The following is a 16,389-nucleotide window of genomic DNA, read 5'->3' as shown; positions in this document are numbered from 1 at the left end:
TCAGTGCTTGCAAAGGGACACTTGCCACATTAATGTCACCATGTCTAGAAAGTGAAAAACTGGTCCTCATCACAGGGGGTATCCAAAGGCTCCTCCCTGCAATGGATACTTCTGACATGCATAGACACATAGACTGGTCTCTTGAAAGCATTAGGATTGTCCCATACGCAGAATCTGATCCACCTGCCCCAACAAAAATACAAACAGATCCAACAAATGCACTGCATACCTATGACCTTGCTGAGAAAACACTCAGCCCCTACACGTTTCAGGAACCCTCAGGCTCTCCCGTCAGAGCCCACCCAATCCAGGTATCAAGAGCCACCATCCCTGTGTTCAGCACCCACAAGACCCCCCTTCCCTATAATGCTCCTGCTGGGTCCTCCAGGATAGGACCAAAACTGGGAAGACATCAGAGGACTTTCCCCCCCACCCCCATGCTTGGGCTTAGTTTAACTGTTGGGAGACTGGCTCAGGAAAAGTGTATTAACCAGGGAGCTGGTCCAGCTGGTCCTCCCTGGCAGGGAGCAAAACAGACGCATAAAAATACATGTGTTTACACCTTCCAGTTCAGACTTCCCTGCAAATGTGCAGATGAAGCACCTGAGCACTGACACTAGTATCACACAGGAGCTTATACTGAAACCGTGCAGCAAAATGAAACACCTGTCCTCAAAAAGAACAGTGAATAAAGAAAAAGACAACAAAGAAAAAACAACCACTAACCAACCCACAGCTCACCCAGCTGTGTTAGCAGGGAGTCTGCATGCTCTGTGCGCCCTGCTCTTCTCCACCACTGCTCCAGCATCACATCCAAAGACACGCATGCCGCTCTACACCGTCCTACCAGCTGCCAGCCTCTGTCTCTCCCTGTCCCAGCACACACACACAGAAAGAAGAGACTTAACTGGCAATAATGTGGAGAGGGTCTTGACTACCAGCCAGTTGTGGCTAATAGATGAGATGGCAAGGCTGCACTTCGGGACCAGATCAGAGCTGGCAGAGACACCTCGGTTTTGGTGAATCAAGCCTTCCTGACCTAAATGGCTTTGACTTTAATGGAGATGTGCCAACAGATGCCAGCTTAAAGGCTGAGCTGCTGACAGCTCTATACTGAGGCGCTTTGTATAGCAAACTGATCAGCTGCTCCACTTTGTTTTTTTTCTTTTTTTCTTCTGTCTCTGTCAGCTCCTGGATTTTTGTTGTGTTTGTTTTATTTTCAGAGGAGGCTGGGAACTGAAGAGGCGAAAAGTCAGCAGCCCTTTTTTTCCATAAAACAACAGTTTATTTAGGAACTAGAAGCAGCTTTACAAATGCTCACTAAACTGCTGCTCCAAGGACCTCATTAGCCAGAGTAAAGGCAAACTCTGTAAAGCGTATCTCCAGAGCCTTGATAAAGTGATGACACCTTCCTGGAGGGAATATCAAGGTGAACAGTGTAGCACAACATTTTAGAAGTTACTAGGCTGTGAAATAACAATGCAAATCCTCAGCTGTAAAAATGCCAGTGGTGTCAGAAATTTACCCTATGAACTGTGCCACTTCATCTTTACCTGGATTCAACGTACACTTGTGCCAGCATAGTGTGGTTAGCAGTGGCCCAACAACTGACAGGGGTATTAGCCCATGTGGCTAATGTAGAGCCCACCAAATGAACTCCAGTGCTTGCTTGCTTGCTCACCAGCTGCAGATGCATTTGATGCTGCAGATGCATTTCTAGGACAATAACCAACACCATCCCTCTGAATAACTTTCCTTATGTCGGGCATATGGTTGGCAGCAAATATGAAGTACCATGTTCTCACTGACCTATGTCTCCGAGATTCCAGAGTCTGCCATGAGCTGAGGCATGTCTGAAGGTGAAAAAACATCCACTCGGAAAAACAGGGATCACAGCAGATTTCACACTTAATGAAAAAATTCAACTGGGTCTCAAAGTGAATCCTCAAAGTGAAAAAAATTCTACTACACCTCCATCAGAAAGACTAATAAAATGTATGTATAAAGGTTACATATTAATTCTCAAGTACTGAGTCTTGTGACCACACTGAAAAATCAAATACAAGCTACTTTGGACAAAAATACCAGCGTACAATCTGAAAACCAAAATTTTAACTGGCATGCAGGTATTCATAAACTGGGAAGAGACTCAGAGAATTGACTCAGAGAGAGGAATCAAAACTGAATTTAATTGTCAACAAAGTTTATTGTCTTGAAGGAATAAGCAGAGAGCCAAGTAAGAAACTGCTGGAAATTACCTATACACAGAAGAAAAATATCCACCATAGCAACTACTACAAGAGGCCCCAACAATTGAAAGTAATCTGGTACCCATGGGAATTTCAGGCTACATTCTTGTGAATTTATTTTGAGAATTGCCAGATTGCTTTAGGGAGTTTGTTTTCTTCCCCTCTTGAATACATACGCAACTAAATTTGTGTTTGCATCTCTAGGAAAAAAAAAAAAAAACAGGACTTGCAGAATTTGCTGAGCACCAGCAGTTCTTTGAAGATGATGGCAGGTGGCAAATATTTAGCATTTTTGAGGATTAGGAGTTGCAATACAGATTTTTTATTTTCTCTCTGGATTTACAAAAAATCTTGGGCAATGTCCTGCCAACAGAAACAATACTTCCCAAGACAACAGGAAAAGGCACTTATGGCAGGAAAAAAAAATGCCCTAAGTTTTTTGTTGTTGTTTTGTGAGCTTTTAAAAATTTATTCTGCCTCTAGCCTACAAAGGGAGATGGAATGGAAAACTGCTGTTAAGTGTGCAGTATAAGAAAACACTAAAAAGAAGTCTAGTCCATAAAGTCTGGAAGTATAGAGATCATCACAGAGATAATTTTACACTTCGCATTTAGTCACACAGATGCTTTGTCTCTGATACGCATAGAAAAAATAACTCCTTTTCCCCTCAGGTATATCCTACTGCTTTGGAAAGTAAGATATACTTATTTTACCCACCCTTTATCCAAGTCACCCCACTCTGACTTGGATCACCAATTTCAATCAATTTGCAAATGATTACACCTAGTCCAGGCAACGCAAACTCAGGCTCAGTGACTTAGTAGCAGCTTGCAAACAGTTTTCCTTACTGCCTCTAAAAGACTTAACTCCCAGATAGGAAGGCTGAGCCTTGATGGCCTTAACACAGCCCACTGGCATGGGAAGGGAGGAATACAGCACCTGGAGCATGGGTGTGGCAGTGATGACTGCATGCCTCTGTAAGGATAACAGAGAGACAAGGGCACCAAACACGCTCCAAATGCAACATCCCTTTTGAGATTACAAAGCTTCACTACACTGGCAGCCTGCGGCTCAGCCTATTTCATGAGGATCCCATGGTGCTCACACACACAGCAAGGCTGTCCTCAGCTCTGAAACCTCACACACTACCCCTTCTCCCTGTGTTCTCCGAACCCCCTCCTGTGGAAATTCAAGGCTACTTCAGCTGCAGAAAGTTTTTTCTCCCTCAGAGGGCTAATCACTACAAAAAGACAGAATATTCTGAGTTGGAAGGGACACAAAAGGATCATCGACTCCAACTGTTAAGTGAACAGCTCACACAAAGATCAAACCCGCAACTTTGGCATTATTAGCACCACGTTCTAACCAACTGAGCTTATCTCAGAGAACTGAAAGAGAATAAACTCCACCCCAAAGACACAAAGAGTCCCAAAAGAAGGCAAGCTGCACACCCTTCTCCCTCAACCATCGCTCCTCCGCTGGCAAGGCACAAAGGGCATCTAAGCTATGCCAGGAAAGAGCTACTTGCAAAAGTAAGCCTGCCTGCTCTGCAGGAAGACCCAGGGGCTGCTGACATCCCCCTACCCTAAGAAAGTACAGCAGGTGGCTGTCAAAGCAGGCAGGTCCATCATACAGCTCTTGCCAAGACTTACTGTTTTTAACCACGGCCAGCAGCTGACAGGGAGGACAACAGGAATGAAATCTTCAGAGACCTAGGAGCTCATAGGATCTTGTAGCCTGCAAGCCTCTAATAATTTTTTTCCTCTTTTTTTTTCAGTCTGAAGGCATGTGACCGGCCCTCACATACCAGAGTTGACCCCTCCCAAAGCCAGCAATTTCCTAAGAGCAGAGAAGGATGTTACCCTCCCGCTTATTCATTACAAGGCCAGGTCATTCTTTATCCTCACTCCCTGTGTGAGGTACGCTCTGGATCCTTCCGGACAGGTGCCGAAGGGGCTGTGGTGCTCAGCTGCTTAACAGCAGGGCATGACCACGGGAGCCCCGGCTCCTCTTTTCCCAGTTGGCACATGGCTTTCAGTTTCCAGGTGAAAAACTACCAGCTCTTCGCTCTCAAGTCGGCCATCCCCTTGTGCTCTGGGCCAGGAAGAACTGCTCGTGTTTCACACTGCTCCCCCAGTTAACTAGTGCTGGTACTTGGAAGCATGCTCCCTCCCAGCCACTTTTTATATTGCCGAAATACCACAGCACAAGGCACGGCTGAGATTTTGGTTTCGGTTTTTTGCTCCCTCGGGTTGGCAGTACCGTTTCCGGAAAAGGCGAGGGGTCTCATACTCCTTGCTGTCCCGCACTGCCACACTACCCTGCTCCCAAATCCCCAGCACCCGAAATGCCCCCGCTTCCCTTTTCACTTGCCAGTATCCACATGCCGAGGCCCCACAGCAACCCCCCCCCTCTGGGAGGGGCTTCTCCTGCCGCTCTCCTCCAGGCGAGGGGCGGCGGGAGCGGGGAGCCCCGGCCGGGCAAAGCGCCGGGAGCGCCGCGGCAGCACCGCGCGGGGCCAGGCACAGCGGGCCGAGGGCTTGCCTCCCCCTACCCTCCTCCTCAGGCAGGGCTGGACCACTGCGGAGGGTGTCCCCGCTCCTCTGCAGCGCCAGGCAGGCACTACGCGTGAGGCACTGCAGCCCCAAGCACAACCTGCGGCACTGTAGGAAACGAGAGCTTCAGCAGCAGGCACAGGCAGATTTAGGTAAACCTAAATCTCGGATTGCTTCAGGCAACACAACCAACCGCGCGTTCAAACTCCCTGAGCCGCCAGGGCTTAGAAGAGGAGGCTATTTCTGGTTCACCTGAGCATCACCATGACACACCGCCTTGACCCCTCTGCGATAAACATCCCGCTGCCCCCAGCACGCACACACTGCTTCTCACACATGAGCTCTTAACACCGTGATTCCCCACTGGCTACAACAAAGTAGTACTCACGACCTGTCAGTCGCCTGTCAGTCACCACACAACATACACGCCTGGTGCAATACAACATGATATTGGAATACCAAAGGAGAAAGGGTGGTGTTAGCTGTGAGATTATCGTTGGGAGGATTACTCTGTTGGGCATACTCGTGGCTAGCTATCTTGCCGTGGTGGCATTCTCTACTGGCATCTACCTTAGGTGAGCCCTTGAGACTGATTCCTAAACAAACTAAGAACACTTTTTTTTTTCTTCTCTGTTTGTTTTTTTTTTAATTGAGGAAAAAAGTATTTTAAACATCTATTGCTAGTTTATCCATATGGCTGCAAATCTAAACTAAAATTAATTCCAAGTGAAATCCACACTAGGCAGGCACCTGATGTGACTTATCTAAGCACACCTTGTCTTTGCCATAATTTCTGCCCTGATGAGCCAATGTAGGCCTTACTTGACAATATCTTTTAAATATTAGATTCTGCAACTATAGGGTAACAGAATCAGGATCTGAATGTGTGCTTGTTCTCCCCTGTCCAGTTTTGTCAGCCTTTGGTTTTGCTGTAAGTAAGGAGCTGCAAGTCTCAGGACTGACCTCAGTTTCTGGTTCCATACAGGTTATTGCAGATTAGCAGTCAGTTATTGCCTATTGGCAGGCACTATGCATGCACAAGATTTAAATACCTGTCTTACTGTCTGATGGAGGGAAAAATATTTTAAACTCGTAACATCCTTCTGCCTGCTGTTTTAAGAGCAAACTGTACCTTAATCCATAAAGCTAGCAAAACTACTTCTGCTCAAAAGACTTCTTTCATTTTAGCACAAAAGAAATAAAACAGATAAAAGATCTCCCACCTTTACTCCCAGGAAAGCTCTAACTAGACTAGTCGAATCTAAGGGAATAGTCCTAGAGCTCTTAGATAACATCCTGTCTCTGGAGGATGAAGACCAGAGGCATCTTTGTCACTCACAAGGTCCTTCACCACTTTGCAGGTGTGTTCATCCTCACCACTCATAATTCAACCTCCTACTTTGTCTGTGTCTGCTTTTCACTGTCCCCACTCTCTTTGACAGCACACTATAAGAGAAGTTTGCACATAGAGTGATTTTCTACAAGTGTACAGTATTTTCTGACCACTCAGCCTAGTTTTTACTTCTCACGACTCTTTCTTTTAATAGCCTTTCTCACCTCTCCTTTTACCTAAACAGAATTACTAACGTTTTTGCAATGCTCACTCCTCTTTCAGAAAGTGCAGAGACAAAAGAAGCAGCTAACCTATGAATGTGGGAGCAAAATCTCATCCCAGCAGAAGTAATGTTCTAAACTCCCACTGGCCTCAAGAGAGGAAACACTGTGACAAAAGATACATCTTTAATATCCAGATCACAAACTGCATTTGGACAACTCATTTGTGCACATAAATTGTTACCGCTCCTAAAGTTGCTGCCAATAAATTCAGGTAGGAACTGTAGCTGAACAAGGTTCATTTGTAACGATAACTAACTCCTTCAGAAACAGGTCCCAGAGACGTGATAATACCAGACAGACTTTTATCAACACATCAGCATTGCCTAATAAACCTTCAAAATGTATATTTGTCACCCTTCTTATGAATGGCAGCTTTGGATGGCTCATTTCTCTCCTGCAGTCACCCTGGAAATTACTCTCTGTAGAAAAGTAGAAGTGTTAAAAGAGGCACTCTGTGACAGTACACTGAAGCAAAGAGAGGCTGGGGAAAAATCAGCAGTCACACAGAAAGCTCACCCACTACTTTTACCTTTCCAGATGAGGGACTTCTGTGACATCTCCTTTGAAGAGTGTTTCGCCTACATCCCTTAAGCCATTAGCGATGCCTTCACCACATCCCTTCACCTCCCTGTCAGGGACATCTGTCTGTCCCACGGCTGATGTCCTATCTAAGAACTGTCCACCCTCCTTCATGCGCTGCTGGATCATGGGAGTGAGTGGCATCTCAAAGCTGAAGTAGCTATCGGGCTCCGAGTACAATGTCTCCAGAGATTCTGCACTGTAGTACAAAGATGCATTGTCTAGGATGTTTTCAAACTGTGAGCTGTACAGATCAGTGGAGACGTCAGAGTGCCTCTGCCCAAGGAAATCTTCATATCCTCCTGTGGTGGCTTCCCGCTCCTCCACCATCCTGAAAATTAACCAGAAACAGCTCATTTCAGTTTGGGGGCAAGGTTTAGACTTTGGGCAACTGTTCTCACTTTCCGCCTTTCTGAGCAGAAAGGTCAATGCAGCTTTATGCAAGAGAGGGCACTGCAGGTAAAATGCTGGTTTCTCCTTGCACTACCTCTCTTTATGACTGGCATCATCTCCCTCTCCAGGAACATAGAAAGAAACAATTTTCTGAGTAAAAGAAGAGGGCTGGGAGACATCCTAGTACTGTCTAACAGATCAGCTGCCTACGTGCAAAAGAGAAAAGCACACACAATGTAAGATCTATCCTAGCACCAGTGCCAAGCCAGAGGCTGCACATGTTGGAGATGTGTATCCCAATGGAGTCTCTGCCCCTGAAGGATAATTTGCTATCCCTGCAGTCCTAGGACTGGGGTCTTCAGCAAAAAGCTGAAGGAAATCACTCCAAAATGCAAAGGGAAGCACGTGCAATTAAAAATATGGAGTCTGGGGAACTAGATTTGAAGGGGGAAGACTCAGCCTGCTTTCTGATGCAAGGAAAGGTATACCATCCCCCTGAACAGTTTTCTTCTCTGATGCACCAAATACTGTGGGGCTCCTCAACATGCCAGAGGTTAGAGTAGCCAGCCCAAGTAATCCCCTGCACTGGCAAAACTCCACACATACTGAGGTGCAGAGGCAAGAAAGCCTCCCTTGTAGAGATGTTGTCTCATCAGCACACAACTCTCCAGGTGAAAGTGGGCATGGTTTGCTCAGAGCGCAACAGTGGAACCCTTTGTTTTGTCAGAGATATGCATCAGGAAAGAAAAACAAGCAAATCAGGATGCAAAGCAGCCAACCATTCTTGCAATATGTACTGCTAAAATGATATAAACACAGATAGATAGATAGATAGATAGATAGATAGATAGATAGATAGATAGATAGATAGATAGATACTATCTGTCTCTTGGACAGATAATATAGAAAGCACATATTGTAACATTTATCCTCCTATTATCTACATGTCCCTGGATAAAATGTCTTTATTATCCAACCATTCAGAGGTTGTCACACTGTTTTTGCACAAACTCTGAATGAAACAAGAAAATCTGTTCAAGTACCTGTGGCCAGGCTTGCATGCCAACTGTATTTAATCACATGGCATGTCCAGATCTCAATTATACCTCCTACAGATGCTTCATCACACAGACATCACTGCGCAAACAGAAAGACTTCTTATCTTTACATTTCAAAACCTGAGATGGACTGCAAACTTCAGTAAGATGGTATGAAGTGGCTTCAGTACCAACTTCAGGCACTAGCCAACCATCAACCATGTAAACCAGTACAGTAAACACCACACCACAGACAGCAGACAAATATTTGCTGCTTCTTATTAGCTCCTAAGCAGGTAGGCACAAGCCACATGCCTAGACAAGAGAACCCCTGCCTGACCCCTGCTCCCCTCTTAGCACCAGCTCACCTGCCCTGGCCTCTTGCAAGCATAGCCATCTCCTCCTCATCACAGTTCTTCCTGTCCTTCACAGAAACTTCATCCTTCCTGCCTTCTTCGAGCAGTGGTAGAGGAGTGGCTCCAGAAGCAGCAGGTTCCAGCCTCGTGTCTTCACAGACCTCACTCCATGCACTGTCTGGCAAGGAAAGCAAGGCTGGGGAGATCATTGGTGACACAGGGTGACTGGGTGTTTTGGAGAATGCCTTCCTCTCCACAGACACAGAGTCCAGCACTGAGTGCTTCTTTCTTCTCTGCTCCTCAGCTTTTTGCAGCCATAAGATCTCCACAACTTGAAATTCTACATGTTTACTCACAACTGCCTCTTTAGCAAGCCTTCTCTCAGTACCTGTTTGCATTTTGCCTTGACTGTACTCTGAAAACTCCTCAGAATGTGCCCCCCTCTCCACTCTGCTGATTGCTTCCAGGTTTGTCACAGATGGCTTGTGACAGCTTGGTTCCTGAGCTGTGTGGACCTCCTCTGCTTTATTACTTATGGCTTGTGAGGATTCAGACTGCTTTTCTCCAGCCCGTACTGAAGCCAGATCTTTCTCTATGATCAAATACTTTTTTCCCTCAGCTGTTCCTTCAGATGGAAGAAGCATGTCTGAGAGTTTTTCTTGGCCTGCTGGAACTGGCTCTCTGGCTGCCGGCACATTTTGGCTGCCAGTAACACTCTTTTTTTCCATTTGCGTCTCTGAATCGAGAGAAGTATTTGCTCTTTCTTGCACCTTTGTTGCTTCTAGCTGTCGAGAGATTTTCATGATCTCTGGCAGATTACCTGTGGGTTGCAAACCTTTTTCTGGGGTGTGAAGCTGCACTGCCCCTGCATCAGGCCTCAAATTACCAGCAGGAGCTGCACACTGAGGAGTAGGCCTGACACGTTGGGGACTGTCCCGTCTTTCTGGACTGCATGTCACAGGCTCAGCCTGGCACGTCGATGGAGCCGATGGTGCTTGTCTGCTCGACTCTGCAGTGCCATACTCTGGAAATTCATTGATGATGGTATGAGGAGGCAAACTGCTGCTTCCACGGCCACTACCTGCAAATAAAAAGGAGAGAGATCCTGGATTTATCTACCACACGCACAAAGCAAAGAGTCTGATCTCTCTCCCCGGCCTGCTCTTAACAGAATAACAACGCTCTCCCCCGCAGGGCAAATACTTCCGTTTAATTCACTTCTGCTCTCACACTGCAGTTATCCAAAGCTGGTCCTTTTACACAGGAGTTTTTGGGCGGCCCTACTTTGGGAGTCTGCACTACAGAGGAAGGAATGCTAGAAATGTCTGCTACACTTTACAAAAGGTCCCAATGGCACGTGAACAGTCTGAGGCCTCAGGCCAGGCCACAGGCCAGGCCACAGGCCCAAGAAAGCAGAGATTCAGATGTCTGACATTCATCCACAGCATGCACCACCCATGATGGTTTTACTTAAAAAAGACACTACACATGATGGTTTGATGCTTTCAGGTAATTTGCACTTGTAAAGGTGAAACACTGGGAAGATAATCAGCCACACTTCTTATGTTGTACAGCCTTAGCAAAACTAATTTGCTAAATTACAAAGTAATTAATGACAATTAAACTTTCTGCCAGCACTACCCTCTTCCTCTAACAACTCAGGTAGCTGAAGGTCATGTTGCAGTGATGAATACCCAGCAATGCACATTTCCTACTGCAACAAGTACACTGCTGCAGAAAAACCTTGCTACCCCTCCCTTCCTTGTGCTTTTCCAACTGATGTAAACCAAGCAGAAGCAAAAATGGGTGGTCCCATTTTCCAAGCGCCAAGCACTCAGTAGCTCCCATTGTTTCGAGGTAACAGAGAACCATCTGTCCAAAGGGACCTCAGGGATCACACAATGACAGAAAATTGCCTACCTTATATCACAGCTCAAGGCGGAACTAAGCTCTTGGGGGAAAAAAACCCCAAAACAACAATTAAAAAGCCAACCATCAACAGCTGCATTTGTCCCACTCCTGCAGGGTAAAAAAAAACAAAAACAAAAACAAAAGAGAAACAAAAACAGAAACAAAAAAAACAAAAAAAGAAAACCCACAAAAAAAAACCCCACCGCCACCAATGAAAAAAACCAAACTGGCCTGGAGTATAAAAGTGTTTTAAATCAAACTGAAGGGTGGCCAGACCCAAACATCTACTTTGAAAAGCATCAAAGGTGACAGCTCTGAAACCGGACACCAACTTGAATTGGTCCCAAGGTGCACCTCTACGTGCTGCACAGCAAACTAATCCCATCTCTGCTCCAAGTAGGCCGGCCAAGGTCTGTTTCTGAGGCAGAAGCCATGTAGCTGTGGTTAATGACAGGCTGAGTTCAAAGTGAAAGAGAGGATAATCCAACACAAATTCAGAACCGCATTAATATGGCTATCTATGTGCCAGTGGCTTGTTAAGGTAAGCAGAAGCTCACACCTGCCAGTATATCCCAGTATATCTAGCCACAGGGAAAATACCACACACTGGGCGTGGTGCACAATCAAAATGACAGTCTTGGACTCTGCCAAGCCTCAGAATCTTCCCCAGTGGGTTCTCCAAATGTCTCCATGCCATTTACTTAATCACTATATGATAAAAATTCAGCTTCATCCAGACGACTTGGTTGCTGTCCAGGACAGTGACTGGATAAAGCAGGGACCTTTTCTTTGCTGCAAGGTCCCAGGGAGCCATAAGAAGCAAGGATGCCCTGTCCACAATTGCATCACCAGCCCATGTTCATGGCAAGGTTTCCAAAACACAGGTGTGGGGGCACCCACAGCACTTTTCCTTAGTGTCTGAAGCAGCAGACAGTCTCCTTTGCACACAACTCAACCACACAGTGCTTGTGTGCATCTCAAGCCATACCTTCCATGGCACAGGCACTAAGCTGACACTGTGGGGCACTTTCACCAGGACAGACTCACATATGACAGTGATGCGCTGTGGTTACAATGTCCTTACACCTGCACCAGAAAAACTCCAGGCAAGGAGCCCCAAGCGGCTTTCTCACCCCACAATCCTTCTCTAATGCAGAAGCTTTAGTGCTTGCTGCTCTCTCAGCACGGTCTAGAGGAGAGATTTCTTAGGAGAGGACTAATAGGGAGCATGTCATTATAGATGCTAACATAAACCCTTCTTGGTGGACATATCCACCCACAAGCAATGCTTAGTGTGTGCCCTCAGCATTGTGGGACAGCACTTGGCCAGGCCACTGCCCAGGCCACACACTCTGACTGTACTGCATGAAGAAAGGGAATACATAGCGCTCCAAGAGCTGGGACCCCCCATGCCTCACTCCAATCCACACATCCCACCTTGTTGGAAAGAAGCCTGGAGCGTCAGCCCTGGCCTCCTGTGGGGCTGGGAGGTAGCCAATGTGCTCCGGAGGCCAAGCCCTAACAAGGCTCCGCACACAGATCCTGCCAAGGGGCCAGGCTTGTCTCTGCTAATTGCTATCTTAGCTTCTGAACCAACACGAGGGAAACAGAGGGGGCCTTATTTCTTGTGGTGAATGCTAAATGCTCTGCTGCGCGTCCCCATCTGCCACCGACAGCCACTGCCGACGGTGGAAAGAAATCTTGAGCAAGTTTCTGATTTACTTCTCCTCCTGAACTTCACAGTCTGGCAAGCCCATCAGACTCCAGAAGAAGTACACATACAGAGCACATACCTGTACACGCAGGCACAGAGAGGTTCCAAACGGAGAGAGAGTACTTAGATGTACTCCCCTCTGCCACACCTGCAAGCTGTGCTCCATCTGAGCAAGAGAGTAATGCTATCACAGTAGAAATGTAATGCCTTTTCCGAAATGACATGTCAGCAGCTGTCCCCTGGACAGACTGCTGCTGTAGCTGCTGTATGCAAGTACAAGTCAGTGGGATTCTTGCCTTCATGCAGGAATATTGCCTAATTCTCTGTATGATTGAAAAAACTTCCTGTATGACATCAAAGCAGGGTTCTGTCACCGTTATGTTAGGTACCACCATGCACATGACTGCCAAGGTCTCTATTTCATGAAGGAAACCATGACCAATCCGCCACTCTCTCCCAAAATTGCAAAGCCTTCCCCTTTCCTTAGAGAGCTATTTCAGGTACAAGAGCTTAGGGGAGCTTGAGCTCTTTAAGGGAAACTCCTCCCTTATTCCCATCCACCACCACAGCATCATGTCTTGCTGCAGCTACTGGCATATCCTGTCTAACCCCATCCCCCAATATGACTGCATTACAAACAAGGATAGAAAGAAAACAACAAAATTTAAGGACTGCACTGAAGATGCGCAGGGAAAAAAAATACCCATCATCAAACAAACAAAGAAAGGACACACACTTTCAGGTAACACAAATTTCTACTTTGCATTGAAGGTGGCTTCTTTCAACAAATGAAAAAAAGAAAAAAAAAAGAAAAAAAGAAAGAAAAAAGAAATAAATGGATAGGGGAAAAGCTAAAATAGAAAGGGGGTGAGTGACTAGAAAACTGAGACCGGGCAAATATAACCTAATAGCATTTGGCAGCCTTTCTGATGACTAGACGTTGAAAGAATTAATGACTTAAATCAGGCATAGATATGATATTTCATAGGTAAATAACCATTCCATGTCAAGCAAACTTGTCTACAGCATAATAAAAGGAAATTCTAGGAAGCAAAACACAAGTTAAAAGCATAGACAGACATTTTGTTTACAGGTACATTTTAAAAAAGAATGGTGTGAGTGTCTCTCTCTATACAGTATATATATATATATATATATATTATATAGCTCGAGAAATTAGATATATTTGCTTGAACAGTCTCCTTACTCACAGAGGTTACTGTAGCTCCAGCAGTTACCCATTGGTCAAAGAAATAAAATGCAAAGATCATCAGTTTATCTATAGCGATACCAGCTAATTCAATTGCTGCTGTTCTAGTCAACTGGAATCAAAATAGTTTCAAATTTCCTGGCAGCTGCTGCCCTGCACTGCACACAATGATGTAAATGGATGCTTTCTGAGTATTATGAAACTGATGGGGGAACTGCAGTCTCATTCAGTCTATCGCAGGAGCTAAGGAGTCCACCTTGGCAGCTTGCAGGGGGAAAAAAAATCTTCCTCCAGCAAGGCTGCCTGACAGCATGCCAGGGATACGTCTGTGCTTAGCTGCCGTTTTTGTAACTGCGTCCATAAGGGGAGAATCGGGCAGAATGGCGATGCTGAGAGTCATGTGCTGGTTTCGGAATGCAGGATGCTTTATGGCATTTCAGCATTAGTGAGCTGGAAGCATTCACTAAGCAGCCCAGTCATCCTGCATTTTATGTCTCTGCAGCTCCTTGCGCAGATCACAAGTAGCACGTGGGTGAGCTTGCATGCAGCATCATATCAGTTACGCTTTCCTGGTATTCCTGCCACCATTTGTAAAAGGCAAATTAGGGAAGTAAAAAACAATGTATGCATTAAGATGAGGCAGATCTCTAGGTCACAGAGCTTAATGAACAAATCACAGGATTTATGGTATTGTATCGTGTTACATCTTCTACAGTCACTAAAACTATTCCAATTGATAAAGCAGCCTTCTCCTGCTGAGATGGAGCAGCCATCCCCTATAAAAGGGGAGGGATGCTGCATAGCTTCTGGCAGCCTCATGCAGCAGCCCTTTTTCCAAATGATGTCATTCTCCATGCTGCAATAGGTCCTGCCTGCCCAGTGTAGCCAAAGCCAGGGGATTAACATAATGCAAACACGCGGCTTTTGTAACTGGACTGCAAACATCCACACTGGACTGGGCACAGGATTTTCTGCAGCTTGCAGACACTCCAGGCTTTTGGGCAGTTTGCTTACTCCAAAAAGGAGAAGCAGAGCCAGGTCTTCATCCCGTCGAAAGTTACAGCAGCATTATGTAAAAACAACAAGTTGGTGGAAACGGGGAAGCTGAGTAAAAGTGAGAGGCAGAGGGAAGAGGCTGGGGAGAGTTGCCTAGAAATAAATCCTGGTGAAATGCCTCTATGCCTTAGCAAACATGCAGGGAAGGTAAAAGGGAATAGAGGTATGGCAGAGCTCTTGCAGGAAAATTGACCATCTTGGCTGAGATCCCTCACCCCACAAAGAGACAACCAGAGGGACTCCTTGCTGTGGTCACTGGGAAGTTTGGCATAGAGCCCAACAGCACGCACAGGCTGTGTGTTCTTTGCAGTCCGTGCTTGAACAGCCACACAGTGTGTGAAAGCCAGTGGCTCAGGGTTACCCAGAAATTAAACTAATTTGTTCATGGAAAAAATAATCCCCTGCATGCATAGAGGGGCAGTATGTTCCTCAAGAAATTGTACGCAGCTTCCTGCATACTGGAAGAGATTCATAAAAAGATACTGCCCACCACTGCTCTTGTGTAGTACCCTAAATTCTGGAGGTTTTGGGCTACCAGAGACAGTACTAGATGAAATTTCAGTCTGACGTAGGACAACCATGCCCATGCTAGGTAAATCTGTGATGAATCTCTGCTAGCCAGTGCTGGAGTCTGGTAGGATATGATGATGCTAAGTTGTCACTGGTTTGGAAAAGAGTGAGAAAAGCGACTAGGATAAGAACATAAATCCTGTGCATTTAGAAAGCAATGACCATTTAGAAAGCATGTAAAATACATGGGACACTTGGTGCCTCTTTGAGAGTTTGTGTGTATTTTTTTTTTACAACTGCACAAGGCCTAGCCCTATTCCTGATGGAAAGCTTTATGAAAGCAATACTGTGACTTGGCTGCATATTTTTCCCCACAGATTTTAACTAATTCCCAGTGGTAAACAGGGTTTGGGACCCCTTGAATAACCCCAACTGCACTGAATTAACTGTCCTCCAAAGAGCCCTGTACCTTTCCCCTGGTTGCAAGAAGGATGGCACCTTGCTGCAGTCACTCACAGGCCTACAGCGAGCTCAAAACAGGACAAAGTCCAAAACTAACATGCAGCACGTGCTGAGAGGATTTAGTGTGAGGGATTATCCACTACAAATTGCTGTATGGGCCACAGATGGTCAGTGAGATAGCTCAGTCCCAAGAGTCATTACCCTGGAAAGCAAAATGGTAGAGTGGAACAGCTGCTAGCATGAGTAGGAACGGGAGGGAAAATACAAAGGGAATATCTGGACTCCTTATCCTGACATAAAAGTACAAGTGGGTCTTAGAATATTTAATGCCCTTTTCTTCTTTGAAGTTCCACATTCTGGAATTATATGGCTGTGAGAATCTCAAGTTTTCATTTCATTTTAATATGTTTGGAGAAGTCTGAAACCCAATATGTAAACAACATCCAAAAAGAATCTGAATTTTCTATTTTTCTGCTGCTGTGATTTAGAAAGGAAGTAGCTAACAGATTTTCTAAGTGTAGATATACACAGTAATTAGCAAGAATTACTTTAAAAGCTCTCTAAGAGCCTTCACCTGAAGAAAAAGCTTCTGAAGCAGTGACAACTCACAGCTGTTTTGACACTTTCAGCATCTACAATGACTTTACAGCCTCTCTAAATTCACTTATAATTAATGTTATATATTTTAAATACTGTATTTTTCAATAATCCTCTCAAAACCCTTGGAAAGTTGCTTTGAG

At 45.5% G+C, this 16,389-nt stretch overlaps 2 protein-coding genes across 6 annotated transcripts in view; one reads left to right on the top strand and one right to left on the bottom strand.

Moving 5' to 3' along the window:
• PSD3 (pleckstrin and Sec7 domain containing 3) overlaps positions 1–16,389 on the bottom strand; it is a 139,180-nt gene that overhangs the window by 80,986 nt on the left and 41,805 nt on the right. For 4 of the 5 annotated variants that reach the window (XM_074533398.1, XM_026792921.2, XM_074533396.1 and 1 more), the window contains 2 exons: positions 8,799–9,867; positions 6,951–7,331 (listed from right to left, as the gene is read on the bottom strand). In XM_074533398.1, coding sequence (XP_074389499.1) covers positions 6,951–7,331; positions 8,799–9,867 — 1,450 coding nt within the window. Of the gene's footprint in view, positions 1–6,950; positions 7,332–8,798; positions 9,868–13,622; positions 13,888–16,389 lie in introns of those variants that run through there. The other variant, XM_014266451.3, reaches the window with a different exon arrangement.
• The window catches only part of NIPSNAP3A (nipsnap homolog 3A), a 53,746-nt gene continuing 50,307 nt past the window's right edge, over positions 12,951–16,389 (top strand). Inside the window, exon 1 of the mRNA XM_074533400.1 lies at positions 12,951–13,153. Coding sequence (XP_074389501.1) covers positions 13,034–13,153 — 120 coding nt within the window. The 5' untranslated portion in view covers positions 12,951–13,033. The remainder of the gene's footprint in view (positions 13,154–16,389) is intronic.

This window comes from Zonotrichia albicollis, chromosome Z, assembly GCF_047830755.1.
Source record: "Zonotrichia albicollis isolate bZonAlb1 chromosome Z, bZonAlb1.hap1, whole genome shotgun sequence".
In the NCBI taxonomy this organism is placed as follows: domain Eukaryota; kingdom Metazoa; phylum Chordata; class Aves; order Passeriformes; family Passerellidae; genus Zonotrichia; species Zonotrichia albicollis.
The sequence above is the reverse complement of the archived record's forward strand: the minus strand, read 5'-3'. Positions and strand labels throughout refer to the sequence as shown.